Source organism: Macrobrachium nipponense, chromosome 24, assembly GCF_015104395.2.
Source record: "Macrobrachium nipponense isolate FS-2020 chromosome 24, ASM1510439v2, whole genome shotgun sequence".
Taxonomy (NCBI): domain Eukaryota; kingdom Metazoa; phylum Arthropoda; class Malacostraca; order Decapoda; family Palaemonidae; genus Macrobrachium; species Macrobrachium nipponense.
The window spans coordinates 5,270,511-5,291,542 of record NC_061091.1 but is presented as its reverse complement, the minus strand read 5'-3'; the positions used below and the strand labels follow the sequence as shown (position 1 = coordinate 5,291,542).

Below are 21,032 nucleotides of genomic sequence, written 5' to 3'. Positions count from 1 at the left end.
CAGCAGTTAGAGCCTTTCTCGAAGATGGTGTTTTATGCTCGGTCCTAGAAGCTAGAATCAGAACTATCAACCACACCCAACTTCTCTATTGAATCTAGTGCATTCATGGTTTGATTATGTTTAATGTCGCGGAGATTTTTCCCTTTCACATTCTATTGATACTTGCATGGTTTTATGCATCTTCGCTAAAATAATTGATAATACACTATAATATCAAATATTTGTTTCCACATTGCTCGAAATATACATTGGTAATGTTGGTAATCGTGTATTGAACGAGAATTTCAAATTGTTTTGTTTCTATAGTTTGAAGTTATTGCTATCCTTTAAAATAATTACTATTACCATAATTTTTTCTTATGATTGTTATACATATCATAGATTTTATATTTGTGCATCATATGTTAGCTGTATTTTGCTTGATAGAGCTTTCACTGTAGAAAAAAGAAATATTTTTCAGCTACGAGTTGTAGTTGCCAGTTAGTGAATTTCGAACGAAATTCTCTGAAATTTGTCGCTTCAGTTTTGGAACTTACTGTACAAGAGGAGAGCATCTCCCGGGCTCCTGAGATGGCTTTGTCTGTCCGTCCGCGCTTTTTTTCTGTCCGCCCTCAGATCTTAAAAACTACCCAGGATAGAGGACTGCAAATTGGTATATTGATCATCCAACCCCCAAACATCAAACATACCAAATGGCAGCTCTCTAGCCTCAGTAGTTTTGATTTCATTTAAGGTTAAAGTTAGTCATGATCATACGTTTGGCAACAGCATAAGACAGGCCACCACCAGGCCATGCGGCCGAAAAAAAGCTCGTTTAATATAAGGATTATTTCCCACAGTCCGAAAAGGTGGGAATAATTTTGTTTCTATATTATGAAAATGCCTCAGTACACTGTAAAATGGTATTTTCCATATCTAGAAATTGTCGTCACAAGATGTAACTTCCAACAGTCGTTACGTAATAAGAACAACTTCCAAAAGTCCTTGTAACATAAGAATAACTTCCACCATTTCTTAGAAGACAAAATCAACTGCCAACAGTTCTTGCAACAAAGAGCACCTGATGACAGTTCTTGAGAGATTGGAACGACTTCCAACGGTGTTCTTTCATGAGGAAAGTAACTGCCAACAGTCGTCACAAAATAAAAAGCACCTTCCAATGGTTCTTCCAAGATAAGCAAACTTCCAACAGTCATTGTATGATAAGACTAAATTCTAACAACCCTTGAAAGATGAGAGCACCTTACGGTCTTTACAAGTTAAAAGGTCATTTCTAAGAATTATTGCAACATATGAGTGTCTTCCAACAGCCAATATAAGATAAAGGGTAACTTCCAACAGTCGATATGAGATAAAAGAGTAACTTCCAACAGTCCTTAAATCATAAAGAGTAACCTCCAAGAATTATTGCAACGATAAAGTAACTTCCAACGAACAATACAAGATAAAAATTATTTCCAATAGTTCTTGAAGATAAAAGAGTAGCCTTCTGGAACTCTTGTAGTAGCATAAAGAGTACCTTCCAACAGTTCTTACACGACAAGAATTAGCCTCCAAGAGTTCTTGCAACAGAAAGAGTATCTTCCAACAGTCGTTACAAGACAAAAGGTAACTTCCAAGAGTTCTTGTTACATAAGGAATAACTTCCAAGAATTCTCGTAACATAAGTAATAACTTCCAACAATCCTTGGAAGACAAGAAGTAACTTCCAACAGGTCTTTGCTGAGCTATCCAAGAAGCACAAAACAAATTCAATTTATTCTGCAGTAAACAAAAGAACCCCACAAAACGCAATCTGGTAGGGATCTAGTTACTTGTATAGAATGAGGATTCTCAGAACAAAAAAAAAAGGATTTCCCTGCTTTTGTGCTGAACCGGAAGCTTACTGTCTCTCTCGAAAGCGCGCGCTTTCATCCACGCTTTCCAAGCACCATTTTAATAGCTGCACTTTAAAAGGCAAAGCAAGGCGAAGTTCTATACGACGTTAGTTTTATCGATGATTTTCTGGCCTGTTTCGGAAACTTTCATTTAGACTCGTCAGCCAGAAACAGGGAAGACTCCGTATATTAAAATACTTCCATTCATATAAAACAGTGTTGGGAAGCTCACATCACCTACAACATATTTTCGAAGGAACATGACTGTACATTCAACAAATACGCGTTAATTACATGGTTTAGGTTGCAATTCAACATCGAATTTTAACGTTACTTTAGCGTATTCAGGAACCATCTTGAAATCGTTCTGAAAACGCCAGTATATCACGGCAATTTTTACAGTATTTTCAATCTGCAAAATTTAAAGTTATAGCTCTCAATGCATTTTTTTTCTCGCCAATATTACTACCGTTATTACCAGTATTATGATTACTATCTTTTATGCTACCTCAGCTATTTGGTGGATAAGTGCCGATTATTCTTTTTTCTTTATCATGTCTCATGTATCTAGATTGTGTATGTTACTGTCTGCATTTTGTATATACCATGTATACGGCCCTGGGCTGAAATATAGGATATTATTATTATTATTATTATTATTATTATTATTATTATTATTATTATTATTATTATTATTATTATTATTAAAATATCACAGAATTGCATACACTCTACGGGATAACAACGCCACTTTCAACATCCTTCACAATGGAGTGGCAAAACAACATATGATTTTTGCTGTACTTTAATAACCTCATGACACATTACGAGACAATGATCTGTCAGTGTCCTATGTTACACAAATAACGTGGAATGCAATATATCGTTGCTACGTAACAATTTATGTCTTCGGATTCTGCTAGCAACCAGAATTACACTTTTCAAGGTTAAGCTACAAATATCGTTTGATATAGAATTCAATGAGTCCCCCCCCCGAGGATGAAAAACATATACCCCCAAAAAAAATGAATATAGGTGGTTAATGCGTCTTCCTTGGGTCTGAGGTATCCCCATGGTAAAGCATATTTGTGGTGTTCATATAATTATATATATATATATATATATATATATATATATATATATATTATATATATAATATATATAATAAAAGGAGCCCATAAAACAGCCAAAATATGGAGAGAAAATACTCTGAAATATAGATATTTTCTCTCTATTATGGCGTTTTTATGGGCTCTCTTTTATTAGATGGAATTCTGTGTTAACAGAACATATTTTTTTACCAGTAATATGTACATATATATACTATGATATGTATATACATATATATATATATATATATATATATATATATATATATATATATATATAGTCATCCGACGACTATAAATCTGTTTCTTACCGATATAAATGGCCTGTCTATATCATGCACTCAATTGCTCTTCCCCTCGGAACGGCGGAGCTCTCTGGGAAAATATGTGGCCGATGTATTTCTCCCGAAACGACGAAATGGAGAGAGAGAGAGAGAGAGAGAGAGAGAGAGAGAGAGAGAGAGAGAGGATAAAACAAGAAGAAACGTAACATTCACGTTGGGCGTTTCATGACAACAGCGTACTGTCCACTCTTCCAAAAGTATCCCCTAGGAGAGGCGGAACGTACATCCTGCCTATGTGAACTCTCGCGAGAGACTGAGATCTTCCAGCCATGTGACTGGCTTATCAACAGCCAATCAGGAGCGTCGTAAGGGACGGGCCTAGACATCAGATCCAAAGGTGATGTGAATCTACTATAGTATTTCACCAGCCCCGGTTTTTTTGCCTCGCCCCTAGGTTAGGTTAGGTTAGGTTAGGTTAGGATGGGTACGATTAGTTCAAGGAAATATCCAGCAGCTAATCTTGGTAAGGGAAACACAATGAGATTATTTTCTAGAAGATTTTGCGGTTAGTTTTCAAGATATGGGATCTCCCTCATTTCAGGGAAGGTTCCATCCAGTACTTCTTCTTTCGAATCTCGTCGAGAAGTTGACCCGAATACGAGGGCTTGATTAAACGCGGTTCCCTCCCTCCCCTAACTCCACAAACTCCCTTCGACTCCCGGTGGTGTTTTTCACCTGCTTCCAGCTTCCAAAGATCCCCCTACTAATCTCTTTCTTTGTCTCTTTTATCCAGTTCGTTTCCTCTTTAATGGCTACTGCTGATGCACGCTCCTCCGAACTGGTCACTTGACGTTCGACGAGTTCACGAAGACGTTTGGTAGATAAATGAGAAATCCGGCAAATGAACGAAAACGTTTGACAAATAAATGAAACATTTGACGAATAAAAGAAAACGTTTGACAAATAGATGAAAATTTTGACCAATAAACGATAATGTTTGACAAATTAGTGAAAAATTTGACAAATTCACGAAAACGTTTCGCAGATAAACACAATCGCTCGATAAATAAATGAGAAATTTGACAAACAAACGAAAACGTTTGACAAACAAATGAGAAATTTAACAAAAGAAAACGTTTTACAGGTAAACACAAACGCTCGACAAATAAATGAGAAATTTGGCAAATTAACGAAAACTTTTAACAAATAAACGTTTGATAAATCATCAAAAACGTTTAACAACTAACGACATCGTTTGACAAATCAGCGAAAATGTTTGACAAAGAAACGAAAACGCTTGACAAATAACTGAAAACGAAGTTTGAGAGAGAGAGAGAGAGAGAGACCGTACAGAAACAATACTAATCTTTAAAGAAACATTACATTAAGATGAGTACATTTAACTTTGTTCCTATTTTTATATACATAATCCCTCCTGTTTTCGCTTACTCGGGGAGTAAGCCTACAAACTACTTTGTCGTTGACGTTGCTGTTGTTCTTGTTAGGGGGGGGGTCTGTTAGGAAAGGTCTATGGAAGAGCCTAAAAAAGGCCTGAAAAAGATGTTTCACGTTGACTTAAAGATACAGGAATTTCAGGATGGGATATTTATGATTTATTAATTAGAATGAAAATGTGAAAAATAAATAATGTGCTTGACAAACAGTAGAGAACAATTTTTTCTAATATAGCATATTTTCATTTTCGTTGGTGAAACAATGCTCTATTTGACCATAGATTTTAGCACGTTGTAATCTATGTTAAAATTTAGGAATATAATGCTTACAACTTACGCATGAGGGGAAAAATCTTGCACGCGCCCTTAGTAAGCTGGAAGTCGGATCACTGCTTTTCATTTTCTATTCTCGTAATTAATGTGTCAGAAATGCCATCAGTTCCCCCACACGTTCTATCTTTATTTAAACTTCTTGTAAAGCAATGTCGGTCTGCCTTGATCTCTCGCCCCCTAATTAATTTTGTGAAGTTGTATTTTATTAGATATTACATATTGATGTTAATTTTATATTTCCTAAAAACTAACACTTTTAACACCTTTCTTGTTAGTGGGGAAATTTCGTTAGATTTGGGTAATTGTACTTTGCAACTTTCTCTGTCTGTTTGTCTGTCTGTCTGTCTGTCGCAAAGATTCTTATGCACGTCAACAAGCAAATGAACAGATATACCCTCATAAGAGAGAGAGAGAGAGAGAGAGAGAGAGAGAGAGGTCCGGAAGAGAGAGAAAGAGAAAAAAAAAGGAGAGGAACCCGTCCAATTATTACCGATTCATGTTCAGGAGAGGAGAAAGAAAGAAAAAAAACATAGTCCCTCCTGAGCTCGTCAAACAAGAAAAAGTGACCTTAATTAATGTCGATGGCTTAAAAACAGGTATAAAAGCTGGACCAATCTATTAAAATAAAACGGATAAAAGTGAAATTTACTTTTTTTTTCATAAAAATAAAAGCAGAAAGATTCCCTAGATTAAAATGTCATGAGAGACGGTCGCGTGCCAGGAGGGGGCCAGGTGATAATTCAAAGGGTCATTAGAAAAGCCTCTCCCCCCAAAAGCTAGGGTCAAGTTGACATGCCGGGTCGATGGCGTGTGACGTCACAGCCAGCAAGCTCTGGGGCCCCGTGGGGGAAGGGAAAAGGAGTGGGGGGAGGGGATGGAAAGGGGGGGGGAGATGAAAGAGAATCCAAGGACTAGGGTAAGAGTATATACGTGTGAGGGGAAAAGGAGAATGCAGTAAAGGTAAGTCGAGGTTTTATTGACGAGGGGAGATACGCCCCTGTGATAAGGGGAGAGAGAGAGAGAGGTACTAGCTGAGAAGAAATGTTTGTAAGAAGTTTCTTTCCATTTTTCAGCTAAGCAAACTGAGGGATTGTAAGAAAAAGGATTCGACCTCGTCCACGACTGCTAAATGCTCTCTCTCTCTCTCTCTCTCTCTCTCTCTCTCTCTCTCTCTCTCTCTCTCTCTATGCTTTCCCCTAGCACAATTTGCATAAAATTCTCATCTAATCCCCGAACAACATCGCCGGGGGCTGCTGATTTCCAAGTAAAAGTTTTGGCTGTATGGTGAATGCGAAAAAGAAATGTATAAATAAATCTTATTGCGAATGGAAACGTCGCATAAAACCACTTCTGTAAACTCCGATGAGACATTTTTAAACAACCACAGTTGAAACCTAGGAATACTAAAGACCACCACAGGAAAGATAATAGAAAAAAAAAAAGATACATTTTACATCGTTATATGATCAACTACAAGAAAAATAAACGGCAAACGAGAAGGAAAATGCTAGAACAGATGTGATGCCAATTTTAAACAGCTGCAAGCGAAGTGCGCATGCGCTTGCACGTGTATACAATAATGACGAAAATTCTCAGCGAAACTGAAGGAGAAAATGGAATGCTTCAGCGAAAAAGGATAACTTAGAAATGGAGAGTGTAAATTAGATACAAATCAGAAGAAGAAGAAGAAGAAGAAGAAGAAGAAGAAGAAGAAGAAGAAGAAGAAGAAGAAGAAGAAGAAGAAAAGAAGAAGAAGAAGAAGCCATAAATATGTCAAGTGAAAGTTTTAATCAAACTTTTAATCCACTCTCATTCCGAGGACTATTATCAGCCTCATCGTTTTGCCAGACGAGAGCCTCCTCTGTATAAGAGAATAAAGACGAAAAATAAAAAGGTAAAAAACGCAACTGTTAAAACGAGACAGATAATTGTCCTTTCTAAGTGGATGGACAGACACGGGGAAAGTCTCCACTATGACAATTATCGTTTTCCTGGTCTTCATTCGTTTCCGTGTCTTTGTTGCGTAATATGATGATCATTTGAAAATGGGTGGTCACATAGGACATTAAAATAAGCTTTTTTTTCCCTCGTCTATTATTAAACATAGATATTGACACCCTGATACAGTTTGATTAATATTCCCGGGGCCAACATATTACATATTCGGGGGCATGTGAGGGCTGAAGTAAAACAAACCATCAAAGAAAAATAAGAAAAAAAAGACGAATGAGGGAGGACGAGCCGGAGAAAGGGTAAATGAAAAAAAAAGGGAGTCGGCCTAGTGCTGTTGTCCCATCTCTCATATACCAGGCAACAGAGATGGTGCACCTCTAAGCAGCTAATGAAAACCGTAATGCATCCTCGCGAGTTGAATGAGAAGACCGGAGAGCCTACATACAGAGTGCGGGGTAAGAAATGGGAGCAATCTCATTCACAATCAGAAGAAGAAGAAGAAGAAGAAGAGGAGGAGGAGGAGGAGGATTTACATTCCTTTTGTCCCTCTCAGACAAAACCTAAGATGTCCTACGTATCTCGGTAGAACTCCGGAAGACTGGCTTGATAGAATTCCCTACGACTTGTCCCTAAGATGCCCTACGTATCTCGGTAGATCTTCGGAGGACGGGCCTTAATAGAATTCCCTGCTGCTCCTACGAGAGTAATCTCCCCAGGTGATTTCCCAACGCTCTAGACCTAATTAGGTCCGTCGAGACTTACGACATTCTAATTCCCCTCCTTCTACGCCTATTACAATACCCCTAGAAGGGGCCACGCTCCTACTCGATGCTTCTGTCTGCGTATTACGCCAATCTTGAGATGCCTAGCTTACTTTCGTTACGTTTCAACTTCTATGGTTACGCCATGGGATTTCAAGTCTTCACCTCCAAGACGTCACCTCCACCAGAATGGTTATGAATTTTGGTAACTTTTGTTTGTTTGTTTTGCTCGGAAACAGAACCTTCCTGATGGTAGTTCTTATAACAAAGTCGATGAGGGTTGCGTCTAATACTCTACCATCTGTGGATAGGTACAGATCTTCGTGCCCATACTTGGAGGCAATTTCGAGAATGCAGCAATGCGTAATATATATATATATATATATATATATATATATATATAGGATATATATATATATATATATATATTACTATACATACAAGATATCATAATATATATACCAAGAACATATAACCATATAGGGAATATAGGATAGACCACAGGCTCGGGATCACTCTAAGCTAAAAGCCCTATATTCAGAGGAAACCGATCCGAACGAAAACCATACATCACTAGGCAGTCTTTTTAATTATTTTGCGACGTTTCTTCTGGGCTGCACATAAGAAAATAAAAAAAAAAAAGAGGTGAAAAAAAAAAAAAATGGATCATCATTAAGCCCAACCCAAAGAGCAGTCAGAACACAAGAGTCTTCGAACAATTCCTCCCACGACTGTAAAAAAATCAACTTCGAAACAGAGCAGAAATTACGTCACGTCCAGAGCTCCAATTATAACGTCCCCCTGGTGTGTGCAACTGTGTCGTTCTCTCCAGCAGAACTGAAATAACGCTCTCTCTCTCTCTCTCTCTCTCTCTCTCTCTCTCTCTCTCTCTCTCTCTCTCTCCTCAATGTTATGCAACGCGGTTCCCAAAAAGAGCAGTTCAGAGTGGTGTTTTCCCCATGATACAAACATTCTCAAAAAGAAAACTCCCAGAAAAGAGAGATTGAGAGAGAGAGAGAGAGAGAGAGAGAGCGGGAGAGAGAGAGAGAGAGAGAGCGTCAGGGACATAAACCGTACAGAAAAACGGTATAGAGACAAAATGGACGCACTTCCACAAACTGTGGAAGAAGGAGAGAAAGGTAAATATTCGCTCTTTTGTCCCTCTGTAGTTTAAGGAGTTGCAAGGATCAGGATGTCTCAAAGACTTATTAGTCCATCCGAGGAGACATCGTGTGCTCACTTATCTGTAGGAGCAGGTTTTACTGTGCATTCACAGTGTCCTCATAATGATTTTGTCTAGCAGGGAGGAAGGTAACGGGCAACCAGCTGTTGCAGTGAGAGACAGAGAGAGGAGACGAAGGAGTGAGAGAGAGGAGGGGAGAGAGAGAAGAAGAAAGCCTGATCGATGTTCTGCCTTGAGGAAAAGCCTTGAGACGAGAGAGAGGACGGGAGAAAGTTAAAATAAAGGCTCGAAAAGATGGAACAAATTTAACAAATTTTAACAAAAATGGGATAAACCGATTCCCCCTAGGATTATTTAACAAAATAAACCTTTTAAGTTCAGCTGTTTCTGTGAGAAGGTAACAATTAATAGCTGGTTTTTGCTAGAGAAAATGTATACGTAAATTTACGGAAATCAATTGTAACAATAATACGAACAGGCAGTTGAATCATGGTAAAATAAATGCCCACAATATATTATACACATATGTACGTGTATGTGTGTGTAACTATTTGAGTCCTTCCTTCTTTAAAAAAAAAAATGACGCAAACTTCTTTTTTTTTAACGTCTATGACAACTACGAAATTTGGCTCCCGCCCCTCTCTGGACATCCATCTTTGCAGACTGTTCGCAATCAACTCTTCCAGGATAAGAGACGCTATTCCCTTGCACTCGTCCAACTACACTTCCACGCTCCACACGATCCAGAAGAGAAGAAGATTGATGACGTCACCGATCTCTGCACCACTAATCAATCTGGGCAGTGGTTCTTAATGAGGGGTGCTTCCCCACCCCCCATCTCTATGGGGGTGAGAAGCCGGTTCCTTAGGGGTGCGAGGATGCCCTTGAATAATTAGAATAAGATATATATTTTATATGCCCATGTTTTTTTTTCTTCAGAATTAAAGATAAACCTACGCCTAATTTTCTGAAGAAGTGGCATCACTGCAACAAACTCGAATACCTGCATCATATCAACTCTGTATTTTAGCTTTTTTTTATTTCAGCAATTCTGGGGGTGCGAGAAGTGGCTGCTGATTTGAAAAGGTTGCATTGTACTCTGAAAAAAAGGGTTATAAGAACAATTGAATCCTATAGCGGATCTTTATAAACTCAGCAACGACTCGTTCGTCGAAGAGAAACTGTTTTTTTTTTTTTTCAGCTAATCTCTAACATAACTACTTGATTAGGTCTTCATAAAAAGGGTATACTTTGCGAAGCTGTAAAGACTGAACGCAGGAGAATGAATTAAAGATGGACTGATGATTGGCACAAGTGGTTATAGTCTCCAATATGAGGGTCTGAATATTTTTCTTGCCAGAGAGGTGCCCACTTCGAAAACGTCACAGTTAATGACATGAATAATAAGATTCAAATCAACTTTTAATTCTTTCTCTACTCTTAACACGACGTCACTTTTGAGAGAGAGAGAGAGAGAGGAAAATTCTTAACACAGGCGTCGTGTGTGTTGAGAGAGACGAGAGAGAGAGAGAGAGAGAGATCTCTTAACACGACTGCACGTGTGTGTGTGGTGTGTGGGGAAGAGAGAGAGAGAGAGAGAGAGAGAGAGAGAGATAACTCTCACAGACGTGCACGTGTGTGTGTGTGAGAGAGAGAGAGAGAGAGAGAGAGAGAGATCTTACACAGACTGACGTGTATGTGTGTGTTGAGAGAGAGAGAGAGAGAGAGAGAGAGAGAGGAGAGAGAGAGACTCTTAACACAGACGTGCACGTGTGTGTGTTAGAGAGAGAGAAGAGAGAGAGAAAGAGAGAGACTTCACGTGTGTGTGTGTGAGAGAGAGAGAGAGAAGAGAGAGAGAGAGAGAGAGAGACTCTTAACACAGACGTGCACGTGTGTGTGTGTGTGTGTGTGTGTGAGAGAGAGAGAGAGAGAGAGAGAGAGAGATTTTGAGAGAGAGAGAGAGAGAGAGAGAGAATTTTACAAGTTCCTTTGCATCTCATTTATGTCATTAATTGTGATGTTTTTAAAGCGGCCAATTCTTAGGACCGAGAATTCTTAGACTCATAAAATTAATATGTTTTTTAAAGCCAATTTCTTAGACGAGAAAAATTCAGACCCTCATATTAATGAATATATATATATATATATATATTATATATATATATATATATATATATATATATATATATATATCATATATCATATAGGACATGGCATGCACTGGACTGGCATGCCATTTAGCCTACACTGGGAGTGGTCATAATCAAATCTAGCTAATGCCTTGAATATTGAATTGAAGGATATATCTACACAGACAAATCGTCCGTTTCGTTGCCTGGATTTGAAGCTTAACCATTCAAGTGTGACAAGAGAACTACCACTTGAATCACGTCCTTTCAGCTAAGGATGTAAATGTTGAAATGATACTATACGAATCGAAGGGCCATTCAATCAAAAGCAACTATATACATGTGCGAATACTTGTAAAGCTTTACATGAGACATTGTTGCATTTAAAAGTCTCGATATATTAAATAAATCCTTAAACGAATATTTGCTGCTTGAAAGAGTGGTCTTTCGACAAGCTTGTCAAATGGGTAACAGCACAGTTGCTATTGTTTCCCTTGAAAATATTAACGGTATGCGGAGAGAGAGAGAGAGAGAGAGAGAGAGAGAGAGAGAGAGAGACCAACATCAGACACGTACGTAATATGATGTTCGTTAGGAATAGTAAGCAGGAACCATGTTCAGAAAAAATGAACAAATAGCAACACAGAGTTATTAACAACTGGACGGTATTAATTTTAATGTAAAATTGAAAACAGACTAATACTACAGCGATCCAGGCCCTAAGTAACAAATATTGGTTACTGGATTATCCTTATCCTAAAAAATAATTTATAAAACGAGCTTCAGCATTAATAAATCATTGCGAAACTAGTTTTCCATTGCATAAATTCAGTGAAATGCCACTATTATTGTTCGGCATATCTACGCTGATCGAAAATTCAATGTATGATGACATCCCTCCATTGGGAGTTTTAAGATATTTTACTATATAGATCACGATAATGTTTTTTTTTTCTTTATAAATAAATCACGATAATGTTTTCAACCCAATACTGGTATCTTAATCAGGTTAAATCACAATATTCGACGTATACTTTTTAAATATAAAGCTGACCATAGTTTCCCCTACCAGATATTTTATATTTTATATGATCTTTGTTTTTAAAAACACTATCTAACAGATGTAAAGTAACAAGAGGATTTAAAAACTACGTCCGGTTGAGGCATATTTTTAAATATACCTCCTAAATTCCTTCGCAAAATTCTAAAGAATAGCCGAACGCAGCAAAGATTTATTTTTCGTATTCCAAAAATAAACCCCATCGATCCATCAAAAAAAAAAAAACAACAACAACAACTCCCGAGAGCACAAATACAATAAGAAAGGGGTGGTTATCTAAGTGAAGTCCACACAAATTTGGGGGACCTAATGTTGGAACTCGGTACAGGGTTCCCAGGATGTGCAGAAAATTCAAAAATAGCAGTAGAGAGAGCAGCCAACCTGGCTCAGCTCAGGTGAGAAGCTCGATACTGCCCACCCTGAATTTTTATCATTCCAATCCTCTATTGGTCTCCGTTTTATTTCAGTCGTTAGGAGAACACTTTAATGTGGCCCCCCTTGTCCGAAATAAAAAACAACTTCTAACTACATTCATTTTCATAACTTAGAACATTCTGAAATAAACTTCTAGATAAATTTATCTTCGAAACAATGAGCAAGTAGGTACCATCCAATTAGCAACATTAGGCATTTTTTATCAAGGCATAAACTACCCTTAATATGACATTTTATCTTGCTAAAACGACGGTTTTGGTGACTAATTTAGGATAGGGATAACGAGAACAATTACTCTTTTTTTCTAGCTGAAACATAGTAGGAATCAATGCGCCAAACCAGCAGGTAACCTCAAAACTTCAGAAAGGGCATAGAGCGACCATAAAAGCTGTTTCAAAAAGAAGAATTGTCTCTTTTCTTCAGGTACAGTAACTACCACTGATACCAACGTTCAATTAATAACTGGTGATATAGGCTCAATTTACTCACCGTCCTGAGGAATGAAACATCATCTTGTTCGGAAGACCCTTCACCGTCTGCCATCGTGTCGTTGAATCACACAAATGACAAACTATAACAAAAAATACACTGATAACACTTATTTCTTTCAGTTCATAGCACGACTGAGGGGGTTATGGCAGCCTCTATTCCATGGCTGCTGCGAACACGGAAGGTATAATAACAAGGGGAAAAAAAGGAGGCACAACTTTCTCTGCAGCGAACGCCAGTCCCCCACGAACAAGCGGGCTGCAGTGACCCTCGCCGAAACTTGAAGCCCCAGAAACCTCGCGCCCGGGACTAAACTTAGCTCACGCGATGCCACATGGCGCCAGATGCACGTCTGCCGTGCCTTACACAACTTCCCCATGATTCTTATATATATAAGTGGTCTATGTTACACAAAAAGAGTTACCTTTATTGAGATCTTACTGCTATTCGTAATGATTGTCATCTAAGCATTCATTTGCGTTTGCAGGTTATGCCCATATCCATACAGTGTATAAGCTATCATTGTTTAAAAGCTTGTTCAAGCTCGGCCTTCATAATCCTCTTGTTAATATTTCAGTGTTCGTCATATGATGTGAATAGTGCAGTCTTAAAATTTACTAACTTCATATGCTGACAATTACATAAAAAAAGTGGGTATGTACCATTTCGACAATTTGAAGGGAGGGGTTAGAGAACAGCCACCTAACTTGACATTTGTTTACGTGTATAAGTAAGAGTGACTTGGTAAACTTCGAAAGGTGCAGTTTATTAATGATAAATTTTACTGGTGAGTTGCAAAACAGCAACGTTCGTTTCAAATATGTATTACGAAAACATAACATATTGCTACTATTAAAATTTAACAATAACTTCGACTAGAAATAAGTATTTATACATTAATATAATTTTATATCTAAACATAAGAAACACAATGATGAATGTATATAAATACTTTTTAAAGTATAATTGTCCTAATGTAAAAGAAAACGATTTCGTTTGAGGTCTGGTTTGTTGATGGTTGAATGGCTAACTGTAAACAAACAACTATCGTAGTACTGCTATTAATTGTATTTAAAAGGATCAAATAAAGATTTTGATTCTATTTAATACTTTTTACTTAACAGTATCCCTTTCGATCCCGACACTTATATATCTCACCCTCGGGAAGCTGCCTGAAACGTAGTGTTTTTGACAGTTTTCGTAGGAAAATGTTACGAGCTTTTTGCATCGCCAACAAACGGGGTGAAATATTATTCATCACGATATGTATCCTTTTACGTAGTGGTTAAGGTTAACGTAGTGAAAGGCCGCGATTAATCATAGAAAAGTGTGAATTGGTCGACCATTAGGATAGCCTACCTAGTATACCAGCCCGTTCTAGTATGTCCCGTCACTGCTTATCCTATTCTATTACGTTGCTTAGTCCCCCCCCCCCCCCCCCCCCCCCCCCCCCCCCCAGCTACAGTTAGGTTAAAGTGATTCAGAAAGCTTTTACTACATTGTAGGATATTTGTGCACACGTAACCCTCTTTTAGGTATGGCCTTGCTGGAGAGGGCTACCTATGGGGTCTGCAGCTCAGTTAGGTTAGGTTGTAGGGTAAACGACTGATCAGCAACATAGCGGCCACCTCTCTCGGAACGCGACCACTTCCCAATAAAGGGCTTGAATCATGCTATTGTTTCATAATCTAAGAGAAAACACTTCCTTCGAGAGGAATGTAGAAGTCTTGGTGTGCTGCCTGGATAGGCCACAACTCTTGACTGATGCTCATGGCAGCGAATTCAAGTTTTTTTTTCAGGAAGATGGCCGCATTCCGAGATGAGTGGCTGCTATGTCGCCGCTCGGTCATTTACCCTATCTACCCATTTCTCCTTCATTACATTGCCAAAGTCCCTGTTAACCAAGTCATACCTTGGCTGTCTTAAAGTTGTATACCCTAACCTAGCCTACTGTAACCCTCAATAGTAAGGGTTAAATTTCATAGTTCCCTAAAGCATAACTGTATTTGTCATTTGAATTTAGGAATTCTGCTATTTGTAGGTAGGTGTATTTCAGGTATTTTGATAATCATTTTTACTGGAAATGCTGGATTAAATCCATTCTCTTTTCTCTTTTCATATTCTCACCCAGGCATTATATATATATGTGTGAACAATTGAAGGTAAAAAGATGTATGCAACAAAGTGTTAAATAGTTAAGATGAAAGTGGTGCTTATTTTGCTAGGAATACAATTCATAGTGACGATGTCTAATCTATAACAGGATGAAGTCATACAGTACTGTATGTATTAGGTTTTATTTTGTAAGTTTTCTTTCTTTTGATCCTTAACTATTCAATGCAGTTGAACCGCTGGTGACTAAAGCCATCTTTGACCCTTTCTTGTCAGAACTGTCATCATCACCACATGGAGATCCACCACCATTTTTTGTAAGTGCAATGTCATGGAATTAGCAAGATTTTGTGTTTGTATAGTATTCTCTTTTGCATGTAAGTAAGCATCCTTCTTTGTTGCTGTAGCTCTAGCATTTTGCATTAATGTTTGTCCTTGTAACAAAACTTTTATTTCTGCCTAACCCAGTCTGATCCAAGGGTTAGTTTACAAGATTCAAGATGACCCTGGCACATGTGTAATGAACAATGTTTAGCTAACAATTTAAAATTACTTTTGGAATGGACTGAAATGTAGGATATGCAAACTTCATTTAATAAATACAAATAGTGTGAACAGTATTTTCAAGGTTTATCATGCGATTTTTTCATGTAGTTTTATTAAAATTCTAATATACATCCTTTAGTTTACATGTTACAACAAATACAAATCAACTTACATATTCTGTAAATATTTATAATTTTTTATTTTGTATATATCATATGCTTGTTGTTATTGTATTACTGTGGACACATTATACTGTATGTACCTCTGTTTTGCAGTATAATTCACGTTTAATGTTTAGTACAGTAGTTTGTTTTAAGACAAGGAACATCTCTTCACATGTGACAAATCCTTTGATCAGCAGCGATAGCAAATGTTGAAGGAACTTTCTTTTAGGTCAGCAATACCTCTAGGACACTGAGCCTAATGGTGGTGGTCAAACAGTTCTACTGTATGTTAGTCAGCAAAACACTTAGTATTTGATGTTACTGACGGCTTTCCTTATGTTCATTTTTCAACCATTTAAATTTCCATTAAATTTATCTATAACCTGATGATAGTTTAATGAATTTTTTGTCATATTTCTTCAATTACCTTCTTAGCAGATATTTTTTGTCATATTTCTTCAATTACCTTCTTAGCAGTATTTTTGCACTGGGTGTTCCTTCTTATGCGATTTCCTTACTATATTATACTGTACTGTATTCCAATCTTTTGTCCTATCTACTTGTATGCTGGTGACTGTACTCCTGACAAGTTCTTTTCTTTTCCTTCTTGATTTTTTTTAAAAAGCTCATTCTAAACCTTGTCAGGGTCACCTTAAGCCCATCATAATCTGTTCATCATGAAAATAAATTCCTTATTGAAGAAGGTTGGTAATAACATTGTTATTTGATAGAAATAACAATGTTATTTGAAACTGTAACTTACAGAATATCATGTGCAGTAAGCATAAAATTGACATCCAATTTTTATTTTATGAAGAAATATTCTTCCTTGTGCATGTGAAATGTACACTGCATACATGTACACTTTCGTTATCATTTTTAGACTAGTATTGAGAATATATTACAGGCTTAGGTGGTCTGAGTTTTCATAGGTTAAGGTCTAGGATTTCAAGTAGATAATTAATTGTGCAAAATTTAACTTGTAAAGCCAATGTAGTTTTCATTTCACTCTAATTAAAGTTCAGGAAATTCCTTCCTGATTTATTTGCCAAATTTCATGCAAAAAAAAATTGATATATACTATATACATTTTCTCTTTCTAGACTAAAGAAGATCACAAATACGTCTATGTATTTCGGGATGACTTGTACTGGGCGTGTGTTGTCAGTCAAAATTCCCTGACAGATGAGTGTGGTCCACTGTTGATGACAGAAAGTTTAAGTCAGCTTCACCAGGTTTGCTCGACTCTCTGCGGGGCATTAACTCAACATAGCATCACAGCTAATGCCACTTTGATCATGGAAATAGTACAGGAAACTATGGTAATACAGTACAGTACTTGAATTGGTGGTTATTACTTACAGGCTCATTTACAGACTTGTAGCAGTTCTTAGGTAATTTTTTATTCTTACTTGCCCTTTTTTTAATTTTTAAAAGTTTCTCTCTCTCAGCACTAACAGATTTTGTAAATTTTGCACTTGCTTATGATAGAAAAGATATTTTTGAAACTTATTTGGATTGTATTAGTTGAAAAATTAATATGAGAATAGGACTCCGATTTGATTATGCAATGTTTATAGGAAAGTGCCTCTTGCTTTTTTTCTAGTAGATTTCCATTACTCGTGCTGGTTCTTGGCCATGCCATGTTAATGTAGTTTTCATTGTAGTATTCATTATTAGTAGTAATTGTGAGATGGCTAGTATTATTACCAAGTTGTTCTACACAACAACCAAGTTGAATAGATAACTTATGTGGCTGGCCTTTTTTTGTTCCCATATACATATTAAAATTTTTAATGATTATTTTTGTTGCAAATGTCAGTCTCTGTATACAGATGTATTTTTTAGTATTTGAGATAGATAAATAAGTTTTTAATTTGGGTTTTTTTTTATCCACCATCAGAATGGGGGCTTTGTTCAGATGCAGACTGCTGACAAACTTCAATCCTGCATCTACAGTACAGTTGTGGCTCCAAAGGAAACATCTGCCCTTACTTCAGTGCCAGGATTGGTAAGAAGGTTGCTCATTTAAATGTCCTTGGAAGCTACAATAGCATGATACCTCAGGCTTCATGCTTTACCTATGTTTTCAAAACTTTATCTCTGAAATATACTGTAACAACCATTGGAAGACTTAGGACCTTCCTGTAAATATTTTGTCTCATTAGGGAGCACCTAGTAGAAGGTTCTCAATAGCTTCTTTCAACAGTAAAAGCATGGAAGGGTTGGTGTCTACTAATTACTGGAGTTACTTAAAGCAATTTTGTTTGTAAAATTAATGCTCAGAAATTAGAAGGTTAATTGTTAGCATTCAAGATCGTTAGATATATATGAAGTTGCTACTTGGTACAATTGTAGCTTTACTGCTTAGTGGTTACACTACTTACTCAAATTTTAAATTTTTTCAAATACTTGGGATAATTTACAGTACATAAACGCTTAGGGCTGATACTGAATGAACATCATAACAGGTTTTCATTATGGGTAAGTATTGTGTTTTATCACCTATGTCTTACATATAGGCCAAGTTAAAATTGTGCCATTTTGTCTCATGCATTCATAACTGGCCAATTAGTCTGCCATAGGGAAAACTTTTTGTCAATGGAAGTTTTCAGATACTAATTGCCATCCCATGCATGCAGTAAGTTAGGATATACACTATTTTATATTGTACTCAGATTTAAAGATATACTACATTGTTTTCATCTTGTATGATACATACTACAGTATTCCTTAGGGGTTGAGAACAGTTTTTAAGGACTTTTTGAATCATAGTAGACATTTGCTAAAATATTTTGTATGTACATATTCATTTCAAGAACGTTATTTCTGTGACTGACTGTTCTTAATTTTTCTTTTAAGTGCTCCGCTTTACAAAATTGTAATAGTGACGGAAAATATTGGGTAATAAGTAGTTCTTTTAGTTATTCCTGTATGTTGTTTTGATATGCATGTGCATTAAGCATTCAACACACAGATTTGTTCATGAAACTTACCCAGCAGATATATATATATAGCTGTATTTCTCCGAAGTCCGACAGAATTTCAAAACTCCCGGCTCACGCAGTGGTCGGCCAGGTGGTTAGTACCCATTCCCGCCGCTGGGAGGCGGGTGTCAGGAACCATTCCCATTTTCTATTCAGATTTTTTCTGTCGCGCCGGTGTTGATAACAACTGTTTTCAACACCTCCGTCTAGGATTTTCGAAACTTCTCTGTTACTTGAGTATCCTGTTTGTTTTTGGTTATCGAACGTGGATTGTGACTAGGCTTACGCTGATAGTGGATTGGATTTGAATTTGGTTTGGTTTTTTCCTTTAACTAAGATGTCTGGGACTAGTTTATCTAGCACCAGAGTGTGTTGTATGGAAGGTTGTAAGGTGAGACTACCGAAAGGTTCGGTAGACCCACACACAATATGTAATAATTGTAGAGAACATACGTGTGTTATAAATGACCGTTGTAAGGAGTGTGAATGTCTGTCTGATTCGGGTTGGAAGGCTTATGAATCCTATGTGCGGAAATTGGAGCGTGATAGGATACGGAGGTCTTCCTCCAGGAGTGTATCAGTCAGTAGAAGTAAGGGTAGTAAGGTTTCTCCTACTATACATTCAGTAGTTGGTACACCTAAATCTGTTGTGCCTTCGGGCCCTGAAAATGTTGTGCCTTCGGGCCCTGAAAAATCAGTGGAAGACAATGCCCTTTCTACGATTCTGGAATCAATACGAAACCTAGAATGTAAAGTGCTCGCTTTGGAGGGTAAAAGCATTATTAGTGAACAAAAGTGCAGTGAAAGTGCCCCCAGTGTTGTAGAGGGGGCGTCAGATCGGCCCTATAATGCCTCTAGGCCTGGACCTCTGTCGAACTTCCAAGCCCAGGAAGACGGACATGTCGAAAGCCGCAGGAGGGTTACGGGGAACCCCCACCGATCTGGCGTCCCTTCGGCAGAACCTGTAGACGATCCCCAGGCTGCCAAGAGTGTGCGAGTCGTCCGCGAGTGCTTTTCGTCCTCGGAGGCGTCCTCCCCTAAGCAGGAGTTGGAGCATGAGAAGACGCTCACAGTCCTCTGAAAAGAGCTATGACGTTAAATGTCGCACAAGCGGCTATCGTCAGTAGTCTCTCAGAGGAGGGCGCAGAGTCTCTTTGCGCTGCTTCTTCGTTACGGGCGTCGCCTCGAGACTTGGATTACTCTCCACCGCAAAAAAGATCGAAAACTCAAGTTGTCGCACAAGCGGCCAGAGTCTTCGATCGCAGTGAAGAAGACGCTTCACGTCCTTTTTCTCCTGTTGGTTTGCGGTCTTCACCGGAGAGTTTTGCTGCATGGACTCCTCAAAGGAGAATTATGATGTCATCTGACGAGGACGCCTTGGAGCGGCCTAGTCGTTCTAGGAATAGAACTAGAACGGGTCCTGTGAGAAGGGATAGGGCTTCCCCTCGCCCCTCGCCTTCTCATAGGATCAGTTTTTCTCCTGAAAAAGAATCTTCTGCTACAAAGAGTGTTATCAGGTCGATGCAACAACAACTTGCTTCGTTGCTAGCTGAGAGAGAATCAGAAAATCGTCCGAGAAGAAAAGATGATAGATTACGATTAAAAGATCTAAGAGTCTCCCGCACGGGTGGACCGATCGTCTCTTTCGCCTGTGAGTACTCATTCTAGATTTCGTACGTCTCACCTGCAGTTGGAGAAAGGGCATGAAAAACTTCCTACGAGGATTCGCCCAGACTCTCGAGGCTCGCTTTATACAAGAACGGACGATCCTATGATTACGAAACGAGGCCGTATACAGTCTGAGAAACTCGACGCTCCTAGTTCGGCTTGGAAGGAGCGGAGTGTTCACAGGGATGCCTGTTTAGACAAGCGGTACGCTCGGACAGACGTCGAGCGTGACGCTCACCTGGACGCCAGGCGTGGCGCTCGGAGGGACGCCGAGCGTGACGCTCACCTGGACGCCAAGCGGGACGCTCGGCTGAGCGTCGAGCGTGACGCTCACCTGGACGCCAAACGTGGCGCTCGGCTGGACGCCAAGCGTGACGCTCGGCTGGACGCCAAGCTTGACGCTCGGACGGATGCCAAGCGAGACGTTCAAACAGACGCTTTGTTTCATATCCATCAGGTATCACAGCAAGGTATTAGTATGGAACCTC

General features: G+C 38.4%; 2 protein-coding genes across 27 annotated transcripts in view; one reads left to right on the top strand and one right to left on the bottom strand.

Moving 5' to 3' along the window:
• Positions 1-13,345, bottom strand: part of LOC135205294 (ryanodine receptor-like) — a 339,398-nt gene extending 326,053 nt beyond the window's left edge. For 18 of the 26 annotated variants that reach the window (XM_064235711.1, XM_064235691.1, XM_064235765.1 and 15 more), the window contains exon 1: positions 13,068-13,345. In XM_064235711.1, coding sequence (XP_064091781.1) covers positions 13,068-13,121 — 54 coding nt within the window. In that variant the 5' untranslated portion in view covers positions 13,122-13,345. The remainder of the gene's footprint in view (positions 1-13,067) is intronic. The other 8 variants (XM_064235824.1, XM_064235835.1, XM_064235859.1 and 5 more) reach the window with 1 other exon arrangement.
• An 832-nt stretch (positions 13,346-14,177) lies between these two features.
• The window catches only part of LOC135205287 (AP-4 complex subunit mu-1-like), a gene marked incomplete in the record, with an annotated part of 12,751 nt that continues 5,896 nt past the window's right edge, over positions 14,178-21,032 (top strand). The window contains 4 exon segments of the mRNA XM_064235679.1: positions 14,178-14,333; positions 15,411-15,496; positions 16,993-17,211; positions 17,793-17,900. Coding sequence (XP_064091749.1) covers positions 14,276-14,333; positions 15,411-15,496; positions 16,993-17,211; positions 17,793-17,900 — 471 coding nt within the window.